Raw genomic sequence first — 11,066 nt, 5'->3', positions numbered from 1 at the left:
TCAACTATTTGCACATCGTTACAACACTGTACATGACATTTGAAATGTCTATATTCTATTAAAACTTTTGTGAGTGTAATTCTTTGGCAATGCAAACACGTTTCCCATGCCAATACAGCCCTTTGCATTGAATTTAAATTTAATTGAAAGAGAAAGAGAAAGAGAGAGCGAGACAGTGTGCATCACAGCAGCACGATATGTGACCTGCTGCCACAAAAAAAGGGCAACCAGTAAAGAGCAAACACCATTGTAAATACAACCCATATTTATGTTTATTTATTTTCCATTTTGTACTTTAACCATTTGCAGAGAGAGAGAGAGAGAGAGAGAGAGAGAGAGAGAGAGAGAGAGAGAGAGAGAGAGAGAGAGAGAGAGAGAGAGAGAGAGCGAGAGAGGGGGGGAGAGAGAGAGACAGAGAGAGAGAGACAGAGAGAGAGAGACAGAGAGAGAGAGAGAGAGAGAGAGAGAGAGACCGAGAGAGAGACAGAGAGACAGAGAGAGAGAGGGAGAGAGAGAGACAGAGAGACAGAGAGAGAGAGACAGAGAGAGAGAGACAGAGAGACCGAGAGAGAGAGAGAGAGAGAGACAGAGAGAGAGAGACAGAGAGAGAGAGAGAGAGAGAGAGAGAGAGACAGAGAGAGAGAGAGAGAGATTAGATCCCACTAGCACAAAATCATTTCAGGTAAAGGAATACGTTTGGGAATAAATCAATGAATAAATAAACTATGGATTTGGAGTGAAAGTGTTTTTCTCCAGCCCGCTAGGTGGCGGCCAAGTGTTTTTTATGTTGTCTAGAGAACCTCTGGAGAACTGACGTGGCTCTTTCCTCTTTGGTTCTGCAGTAGGAGCAAGCAAGCAACAACTCAACAAAATGGTAAGGGATTTGTATCTAATGCACGGTTTTCTAAGAATAACGTGAATATGAAATGCTGCTTATAGCTACGTAATGCCATTTGTCCTAATGAAAAGCTGACAGTTAATTGATTAAAATGGTTGAAGCGAGACATTTCCGTTGTTGCAATGGATATAGCTTTTTGTTAGCCAACATTGGCTTGTCATTCGACGTTATGTTTGTAGCTGTCAGTTCATCGAATAACAGTAAATATGTTTTGATGGGAATACAGTAACTATGTTAAATAACTGAGCAGTAAACATCCAGCCACAGACGTTTCCAGGGGAGACTATATCTTATTCAACTGTGATGATAGTCAGTCAATAAGCTGGTTGATGTGTACCGTAGCTAGTCATTTTCAACCCAAAACATTTGTTTTATTTATACATGTGGAATATTGTCCAGATGTCCTAAAGCAGAAACACACAGTGAGGTGAATCTCTCTCCATGTGTCTCTGTTGTTCTTCCACCAGGAGCTGGAGGCCATGACCAGATACACCAGTCCGGTGAACCCAGCAGTCTTCCCCCACCTCACTGTGGTCCTACTGGCTATCGGGATGTTCTTCACTGCGTGGTTCTTTGTGTATCCTTCCACGGCCGTCTATCGTCACAGTGACCGGTTTATTTTGACCGTTTGTAAGTTAATGTGAACCCCCACAATTTTTAAAATGTTTGGGCTTTCTCACTGCCGCCATGAGTCGCGTCAGTGTGTTTCTGGAATCAGTGTTCTTCAAACCTTGTCCTGGGGGGGGCACACTGAGTATGAAGCTTCTGTTCCAGCCCAGTACTAATGTGTTTCTAGGATTGAAGAACATTGATAAAAACCAGCTTAAAGGTTTAGTGTACAGCGCATTGACCCGTTCCCTTTTTACATATTTTCTTATGTGGGGGGGGGGACTACTGAATCTGTTTTTGCTTTGTCATAATGGAGTATTGTGTGTAGGTGGGGGGGCCTATTGAATCCACTTTTAGAATTAAGGCTGTAACATAAGCGTGGGGGAAAAGGGTCTGAATGCTTTCCAAATGCGCTGTACATGGATTGACTGAGATGTGACATTCTAAACACAAAAACCTGAAATATCTCATTAAATACATTTAGTCTTGAGTTAATTCAGAATTGGCTTCTTTTTTTTGGGGGGTGGGGGGGGGGGGGGGAACCACCTGATCTGAGCGTTACCTGTTTTGTTTATCACCTTAACGTTTCTCTCAGCTACGAGGTAACGTCCACTAAATACACCAGAGACGTGTTCAAAGAGCTGCTCATCTCCCTGGTGGCGTCGCTCTTCATGGGCTTCGGAGTGCTGTTTCTGTTACTGTGGGTCGGCATCTATGTCTGACGGGTAAGGAAGTGATCATGGCGACTCTTCTATAAAATGTGGCTGCAGGAGCCTAGCGGTTAGAACGTTGGGACAGGAACCTAAAAAAGTTTTAATCCCCGAAACCGGAAAAATCTGCTGTTCATCCCTTGAGTAAGGCCGTCAACAACAACAACAACAACTGCTCCCCGGGCGCCAATTTTTTTTTTTTTTAAAGGCAGCTCCCTAACCTCTCTGATTCAGAAGGGTTGGGTTAAAGGTTTCGGTTGAATGCATTTGTTGTGCAACTGACTAGGTATCCTTGTTTGTGATTGCTGCAAAAAAAAAAATGAATGGCTCTTTCGAGGACATGTAACGTTTTCTGATTCTGACAATGACCCATAAGAGTTGGCAAGATGTCTGAGTCTGGAGACGTGTGCAACACTCAATCAACAATACAAATCAGAACCATTTTTAAAAAACAGAGACTCGCGTGATATGACGTTATCATAAACAGTGGCACAAACAGAGCGTGTGACGCAAGTATCACACCGGTAGGCTACTGAGATTGCGGCTCTCTCTAGCGACGTGCCAGCTGCGTGACAAATCTCAAATAGTTGTGCCTCTAATCTTTGTTCCTGTCATACATCACCCTTATGGTCATGTCCCTAGATCTACCTTTTTAAAGTTAACTCATTCACCATAGTGTTTTGTCTTTTCTTCTCTCTGTGTGTGTGTGTGTGTCGTCAGATTGTTAGATTAATACAGAAGAACATTCCAGTGGAACAGGAGAAGGACATGAAATGGGCTCCACTACAAGATGGTTATGGATTGGATTGCACTGTGGGGGGGCTGTGGATTGGGGTGACCTTTCAATAAAAATGTTTTTTAAAAAGCCATTTGTACAAAACTGCATATAGTATTTTTTATCTGGTGAAATTTTGACAATTCTTCTGGATTGACTTGCTGTTTTTTTTTTAAAAATAGGATTGTAGCATTAGTGATACTGTCCCCCTAGTATGAGAGAGGTATAAGTAGTAAGATTATTATAATAATAATAATAATAATAATAGTATAAGAGGCATCTTCAAAGTTGAGTGTGTTTACAATTCACGCTGCTAACCTATTGGCTTTCATCCAGTGTCCCGTCCAATCAGGGAGGAGAGGCAGGACAGGAAGCGGTTTAGAATCGAGTCAAGTCAACTACAACAGAACAGACCACTGACTATAATAATCTTTCGGAGGCGACGAGGAAACATGGCGTTTGTATGAAAACTCTCCTCCACTCGCAAGTTCATCAGGCAAATGACTTTTTACAAGTGTCCAATAACTAATAAAGCTAGACGTTTCAGATCTAATGATATGTAGCATACCGTTTTACCGTAGGTACGTGATTTTTACTTTCCAGAAGAAGAGCTTTTGAATCCACTGTGAAGGACACGGCTATACTATTGAGGGGGGGGGACTTTTACATTCACCTACTGACTTGACACTGCTCGATCACTTATCTATTTCTGGGTCACGGAGGCGAGCCGGACAGAGGACCTTTACATTCACCTACTGACTTGACACTCCTCGATCACTTATCTATTTCCGGGTCACGGAGGAGAGCCGGACAGACGATGGGTCTTATGCCCAAATGACAATCTCTCATTGTATTGAAGCCTGTGTGTCAGAGACTGCAGTTTATTTGTGACTGTTGTGATAGCGTAACTAGTAATATTCGTAAAGTGGCGACTGGTCAGGCCTAGATCCTAACTGCAAGGCCACTGGCTATACCTTCAACAGACCACAAGACGACGCGAGGCTGTTATCGCTGCCAAAGGTGCTTCAACAAAGTATTGAGTAAAAGGGTCATATGGACACAAGAGTGGAATGTTAGCACAGGTCTGGATTTCAGGAGAACTATTCTGTATGATGTCATAGTAAGTGGGGTTACTTCCTTTATGGTTTGACCATTTACAATTCAGACGAGTTAAGAAAACAAAACATTTATTTTTATAAAATAAAAAAAGATATAAAAAGTGTTTGATTGAAAATTTGAACTTTGAAAAACAAATATCCATCAACTTTGTAAACAGCACATCTTATCTACAGGACAAACTGAACCAGAGGCTTCATTCAATGTGTAGTGCAGAAGATCAGCATTATAGCGTAGACTTCCTTCACGGTAAACGTGGCCCTCACCAGGAAATGACCTTGATGCTACAACACAGACTGGATGGAGTCGAGCCCCAGGACTTCCCCTCTCTCACCTGAGAGGGGACCAGTAACAACTCTTATACACTGTTGTTCACAGAACCTGTTGTTCACAGAACCAGGCGTGCATCCCAAAATGCATTCTATTCGCCATTTAGTGCACTATATTAGGGAATAGGGTGCAATTTGGGATGCTAATTTATTCCATCTTAGTAAAAACACTAAATTAATAGCTGTCATTATAAATGTACTGTTTAAAAAAATATCTGCCTCAGATTGTCCTTTAGTGTCTTGTCTTCTTGTTACAACATTAGTCCATATTCATGTAGTGTGGTACATTGACTTGATCCATCCTGCTGTACAAACCCATTGCCGTTTCTCACTTCTCCGTCAGCTCCATCCTAACCCCGAGTCATTTTCAGTTGGGCAAACCGCTTTGAAGCGAGAAAACAATAATGGCCATTTCTTATTGGACAAGGCCAGGGAAGTCCCTCCCCGTTTCAGTTTCATGCCTAACGAACATGGCTCACCCAGGCAAGTGAGTCACCACAGAGCCTGGCAGGCCTCGCCTGGTAATAAGTCATTTTGGGGGGGGGGGTGTAATTGTTCCTTCCATTTCCTCCTTCTCACTGACGAGCTCTGGCAAAGGCATCCCTCAGCCAGACAGAATCCTGATAGAGCCGCGGGTCGCCCAGACACTCTGCTGTCCGTTTGTACACGTAGAAATACAAAACTGCAGCTGAGGACAACAAGTTACACGACTCACAAACTAAAAATAAACCAACATGTTGTTTAGTATTAGTCTCGTGAAAACCGCTACGTTAACTAAGTAGTCTCGTGAAAAACCGCTACGTTAACTAAGTAGTCTCGTGAAAAACCGCTACGTTAACTAAGTAGTCTCGTGAAAAACCGCTACGTTAACTAAGTAGTCTCGTGAAAAACGCTACGTTAACTAAGTAGTCTCGTGAAAACCGCTACGTTAACTAAGTAGTCTCGTGAAAAACCGCTACGTTAACTAAGTAGTCTCGTGAAAAACCGCTACGTTAACTAAGTAGTCTCGTGAAAAACGCTACGTTAACTAAGTAGTCTCGTGAAAAACCGCTACGTTAACTAAGTAGTCTCGTGAAAAACCGCTACGTTAACTAAGTAGTCTCGTGAAAAACCGCTACGTTAACTAAGTAGTCTCGTGAAAAACCGCTACGGTAACTAAGTAGTCTCGTGAAAAACCGCTACGTTAACTAAGTAGTCTCGTGAAAAACCGCTACGTTAACTAAGTAGTCTCGTGAAAAACCGCTACGTTAACTAAGTAGTCTCGTGAAAAACCGCTGCGTTAACTAAGTAGTCTCGTGAAAAGAAGCGACCGCTTATTACGCCTCAACAGGCCGATACACAAGGCTGAATAAACCTAAGTCATGCTGGCAAGAGACCAGTGTGTGGGTCTTTCTTTTCATCTGAGAACTTACCAACCCTCTGGAAGACGAAGAGGACCCGCAGGCCGTTCGTCCAGATGAAACGATTCGATTCCAGCCATCTCAGGTTCTAAAAAAGCAAACAAAATAATAGCAGACGTGATCAAATGTTTATAAAAAAAAAAAACTCAACAGGTGGGAATAATGTCCCTTTTTCTGCTGACAGTTACTGTATAATCATTTTCTGTGTGTGTTTCTGCACGTACCACTACCCAGCAGTGAAAGGAGATGCTGAGAGTGAGGTAGATGGCAGACAGCACCAGCAAGCCTTTAAACCTCTCCAGTAGCAGAGCGACCAGGCCGACCTGGAACACGTACGTGTTGAACATCATCAGCAGAATGATGATCACGTTGAACAGGACGGCTATATCCTGGATACTGGAACACGCAGGTTATAAAAACACAGTTACAATCCCAGTAAGAACATCTAACAAAAAGTCAAATAACTAGATATTAAATATGTTTTTTTATTTTTATATAATAATGTTTTAATAACTACAAAAACAATGTACCTACATGAACAGCACTAGCTGGATGACGGGCGCTGCCCTGAGCAGCTCGCTGAAGGAGTTGACGAACAGGTCATAGGTCAGCAGACCCAGCTGGACCAGAAGGACCAGCGAGTAGTTGTTGGTCTGGAGCATGCTCGGGGGTAAGTCTGGCTACATAGCCCAGGAACACCTGCACACAGCTGGGATTAACTTCACACGTCCACAGCCTCTAGCTTCTCCGTCTCCGGCTGCGTTTACAGACAGACCAAGTATGATTTATTTATTTTTTTCCAGTAATTGGTCTTTTAACCAATCAGATCAGCTCTGAAAACAGATCAAAATAAAAATTGTTAAACAAATAAAGCCGAATTGGGCTGCCTGTGTTGCTCCGTAGTGACAGCTATCCGAGGGGACACTACGACTAAAGCTACAGCTAGCCAGCTGCACATTCCAGCTCAAGCTTCAGCCGTACTACAACGGTGGATATTGCTAGTCCGCCTGCTGCTAACGCTAGCAGACGTATAACTGCGCTTGCGTGGTTGAACGCCGCACTCTTCATTGGGACAAAATGTTGAAACGTCAAGCCAGGGGAGAATCAGTGCTGCTAAGTCGAACACAGAACTCTTCATTTGAGATAACGCTGAGACATCAATCCGCGGGAGAATCAGTGCCGCATTTTTATTTGTGCCAAAACGAAAGTAAAGTTATCTTACGAATTCAGCAGGCTACGGTGTGAAATAGGCTTTTAGAAATGCCTTATTTTATTACGTATTGTTCATCTCGTCGGTGGTGATGTGCTTCAATGCACAAGCAAGCACCTTTTCAGGGATGCAAACGGGTGAGGGACCAAAAAAGTTTTTTTTTTTGCGCTGAAACATGCAGAAAAAAATCCCTGCTAGGAGGAAATGCAGGTTTTAACTAATTAAAAAACACAGAATATGATCTACACGATCTTTCAGTCTCGGTGTGTAAAATACAAAGTGGTTCATGTTGAACCGAACTCATAGCTAAACAAATGTAAAGAAAGCAATCCAATGTTATTGGTTGCCTAGACTTCACTGCAAAGAGGGAAAGTGTGTGATGTTCCTTTCATCTCCATAGTTGCCTCCAGCTTAAGCCAGGCCCAGCTACACTTCGTCCCTGAATCCACTTGTTTAACAAGCAACGCTTCATTTTCACTTAATTCTCTCATTCTGAAAATTAACCACATATTGTATATTTTCCACATGAATTAAGATAGTGGCTAATTTCCTTAAGTTTGTGGCTTGAGTCAAATACATTCCGTGACACATGGAATCAAATACTTACTACAGAACAAACTTCACGTCAGGATAGGCAACCGAAATTAATAAGCGTGTGTTATATTAAAACAGAGGGAGTGAAATGTTGGCAAGTAATACATATTTCAGAACAACTATGGCCGAGTTATTATCCTTTCACTTTAAAAAAAATACTAGTTGAATAAGACATAGGAGACTAATTACAAAATCAGTAGCGGATTTAGGTACGGGCGACATGGGCAGCCGCTCAGAGCGGCACGTAGCCGTGGGCGGCACGGCGCTGATATGGAGGGTTCGCCCAGGGCGGCATACAAGCTAGAACCGCCACATACACCTTGAAACAAACCGATCACTGCAGACAAAAATGCTTTGTTCTTAACTGACCTGCCTAGTTAAATAAAAGGTTTAAAAAATACCTTTTCGTTTTCGTTCAGGGGACGCGCTGCTGTAACTGGCAAGCTGTCTTTCCAGAGCGCACGCTGATGCTGTAACTAGTAAATTGGTTGCCTCTGCTTTGCATTCTGTTGTTATGCAAACGATTGGCTGAGTCTTGGATACAGACAGTATTGCGCCAAACGTGCATCACTTGTTCACTTATAGCCAGTAGTGATCCAACCCCATCCCCCCCCCCCCATCCCAAACCTTTCTCATTGGATCTACACGAATCACGTAGGTCACCTATTTTGGGATTCAAAACCACGAATTTTGCCGAAAGGTGACTAGTTTGCACCCCTCCTCCCCACACCAATCGATAAAACAATTGTATTAAGTCACCTGCAAGTTGTGCTGTGCGTGAAGTTTAAAATGCATTCTGTTATTACTAAATAGGTAACGTGATAGATATTAACATGAATATATCTTTAGCACACAAAAAAACTATTTGATTAATAAAATATTTAATATCGATTGTCTACCTAGAAATAAAGGAGATGAGCCTCAACTCGTGGCTCAGACACTTCATTCAGGATAAATGGAGTAAGCCCGCCCGGGAGCAGTTTAGCACTGAAGGACTTGTTGCCGACATTAAAATGTACCTGGCTATAAAAGGTGAGCCACTTTTGTGGAACCGGTTATTCTGAGTTGAACTCAAGAGTTGACCAAAGTTACCTCGCTAACTCCTCAAACCACATACTTACTATAGGGCTCTGGATTTCAGTCCGTCGACCCTCCGGTTGCTAGCCCTTCAGGCTACCCGTCTCCCCACCTTGAGCCTGGTAACCAGCTTTACTTTGGTTTCCACAACCCACTGATGTTTAGATGCCTTTAAATCTTCATTTAGTATTATAAAACATTCATTCAACTCCTAATTACAGTCAAATTTCATGTTCTGTTAAAACAAAAAATTAAAACTCAGAGGTCCTTCCATCTTCTTCGTTCCTGTGCAATTTCACCAGTGTTCAGGGACGTAGGCTGTGTGCTTGTCATCCAGGCAGAGAGCCCTTCAGTCCTAAATCTGCTGGTAGCCAAACTGAACAGATGGGACTGGAGTCACTTTGAGACGAGAATACAAGACAGGTTTTCAGCTTCATCATGATCTTCCCAATCTAGCCATCTAGTCCTCCCTGAAATGAGATGTGAAGAGTTGTTTAAAATGGTTGGTTTAGGTTTGGACAAGGATTCTGCCATATGGATTTAAAATGGTAAAAACGTCTTGACAATAGTATTTCAGAGCTAAAGATAACCTAACCATTCTCCCTGCTGTCCTCCCGTTCTTCTGGTCAAGAGCCAAAGCGCTGTGTAACTAGTTAACGCAAAGATAGCGTGAACTAAACCTGTTACACAGGTAAACAGCCAAGGAGAGGTCACGGTAAAGATTACAGATTAAATAAAATGATGTGCCAAATGGCATCCTATTGACTAATGCAATTATTTCGTAGTCACGCGGGTGTCTGTGTAGTAGACACCACTCACCGTCTGTTGTCGTTTCTTGGCTGCCATCCTTTCTAAACTGACGTTACGCCAAGCTAATTTTAGCTGACTAGCATCAAACGTTGTTGTTGTTCACATGATCTAGGAATCAGACTCAAGCCTAGCGAGAGTCAAAACACTTGGGCAGTTAACCTCACAGTTCTTACAGACGGACTATTAGATAGCTAACTAGTTAAATCTTAAATGATAAGTAGTGTAACGTTAACGTTCGTAAAATACAATACTGAGTTACAAAACGAACATTAGCTAGGGACCCGAACAAATAGCAAGCATGCTAACGTTCGCTAGCTAATTAGCATGCGCCTATGAGGGGAAAAAACTAACAGCATTATTCAACACTGTCATCGGCGCTGAAGTTTGCTTTTTACTATAAAATAAAAACGTATAATGAATGTTACCTTTTTTTACGGGTTGGACGAAGTATTGAGCCGTCACCGTCGTCTAGTTCATTAGCTAGCTTAAGCCAAAGGCAGTGTTTGCTTTGCGGGCTTTTCTTCGAATACCATGGCAACGCCATCTCCGTCCTGAAACCCGGAAATAAATCCCCTCTCGTTCGTTCAGCCATCCCCATGGTAACAAGATGAATATGAAAAAGAATAGGAGATTTTTGGAATTAAAACGTCTACAAAAAATAAGGTCTTGAGGTTAACAGGTTTAGGAGATCGTATACGTTTTGTTTTGTTCTATGAGATAATAGCAGTCAGTTAACGTTACCTTAATGAATTATGAAGCCTTTGTGTTTTTTAAAGTGTTTTTTTTATTACATATATTCTTTAAAATGCACAAACACTAATGTTAGCCGATTAAGATTATCATAGAACAAAACGTATAAAATACCCTAAACCTGTGTTTACCACAGACTTTATTTTCGGCATTTATTTCTCCCCATAACCTTTAGAGGGGGAACGGGGTCGTTTTCTCGTGTGGGTAAAATACCGCCCTCTCCATCCTGGTCATGGAGAGAAGGAATACCGATTTTTGTAAAAATGTACGTCATACTCCCGTTCACTCTAACGAGAGTTTGTGTTTGACACAGCGTCGTATTCTACAAGACTGTGCTTGATTTCCACAGAAACACCTGTTGGCTATAATTCGCCAATAAAGAGACCGAGCACAACATTACATAGTCATTTTGCCCTCGTATAATTTAGAGGGCCGTGTGTGGAGGTTCTGAGTACTGCTGTTTTTCTGTTCTACTTGACCATTATTGCACCCACCTGGTGTCTCAGCTCTACCAGTCCGTGATTGGAAGAATTTAAATATTTTTATTTATTTTCATACACTAACTGGTCACCAGATTACAAAAACTATAGCAATAAAACTGAAGCAATGGAATAGCAACAACTATAACGTTAGCAATGGGAATATAGCCTGAGAGATACAAAGTCATTTTTTGACTTTTTTGGACTGATCCAATTAACCATTGTATTTATGTTCAGAATGTTATATCAAGATTGCACAAATGTGCCTAATTGGTTTAATAATAACTTTTTTAAGTTCAGAACTGTGCA

General features: G+C 41.9%; 2 protein-coding genes across 7 annotated transcripts; one reads left to right on the top strand and one right to left on the bottom strand.

The window, feature by feature from the left end:
* The first annotated feature begins 741 nt into the window (after positions 1-741).
* On the top strand, positions 742-4,486 carry LOC110521162 (transmembrane protein 258). 2 transcript variants are annotated; one of them, XM_036968997.1, is made up of 4 exons: positions 742-874; positions 1,366-1,475; positions 2,103-2,232; positions 4,285-4,486. In XM_036968997.1, exons 1-3 carry the CDS (start codon positions 872-874, stop codon positions 2,227-2,229), a joined length of 240 nt encoding a protein of 79 aa, XP_036824892.1. In that variant the 5' UTR covers positions 742-871; the 3' UTR covers positions 2,230-2,232; positions 4,285-4,486. The 2 variants fall into 2 exon arrangements, with proteins under 2 accessions (XP_036824892.1, XP_021454269.2); XM_021598594.2 differs by lacking the exon at positions 4,285-4,486 and adding an exon at positions 2,938-3,069 and having other exon boundaries at positions 743-874.
* LOC110521161 (transmembrane protein 138) lies at positions 4,158-10,107 on the bottom strand. Of its 5 annotated transcripts, XM_021598587.2 has the most exons (6): positions 9,954-10,107; positions 8,763-9,188; positions 6,372-6,594; positions 6,062-6,233; positions 5,850-5,925; positions 4,158-5,125 (listed from the first exon to the last, which is right to left on the bottom strand). In XM_021598587.2, exons 3-6 carry the CDS (start codon positions 6,497-6,499, stop codon positions 5,013-5,015), a joined length of 489 nt encoding a protein of 162 aa, XP_021454262.1. In that variant the 5' UTR covers positions 6,500-6,594; positions 8,763-9,188; positions 9,954-10,107; the 3' UTR covers positions 4,158-5,012. The 5 variants fall into 5 exon arrangements, with proteins under 5 accessions (XP_021454262.1, XP_021454267.1, XP_021454264.1 ...); XM_021598592.2 differs by lacking the exon at positions 8,763-9,188 and having other exon boundaries at positions 6,368-6,594; positions 9,954-10,095; XM_021598589.2 differs by lacking the exon at positions 8,763-9,188 and having other exon boundaries at positions 9,954-10,095.
* Between the last annotated feature and the right edge of the window lie 959 nt (positions 10,108-11,066).

This window comes from Oncorhynchus mykiss, chromosome 30 (genome assembly GCF_013265735.2).
Source record: "Oncorhynchus mykiss isolate Arlee chromosome 30, USDA_OmykA_1.1, whole genome shotgun sequence".
Classification (NCBI taxonomy): Eukaryota; Metazoa; Chordata; class Actinopteri; order Salmoniformes; family Salmonidae; genus Oncorhynchus; species Oncorhynchus mykiss.
This window is presented reverse-complemented; position numbering and strand designations above follow the sequence as displayed.

Coding starts and splice junctions, on each gene's coding strand:
- LOC110521162 (XM_036968997.1), top strand. Junction 1,476..2,102: donor TTCACTGCGTGGTTCTTTGT/GTATCCTTCCAC, acceptor CGTTTCTCTCAG/CTACGAGGTAACGTCCACTA.
- LOC110521161 (XM_021598587.2), bottom strand. CDS start 6,499: ATGCTCCAGACCAACAACTACTCGCTGGTCCTTCTGGTCCAGCTGGGT. Junction 5,926..6,061: donor CCTTTCACTGCTGGGTAGTG/GTACGTGCAGAA, acceptor TTGCTTTTTTAG/AACCTGAGATGGCTGGAATC. Junction 5,126..5,849: donor CTTCGTCTTCCAGAGGGTTG/GTAAGTTCTCAG, acceptor TGTTGTCCTCAG/CTGCAGTTTTGTATTTCTAC.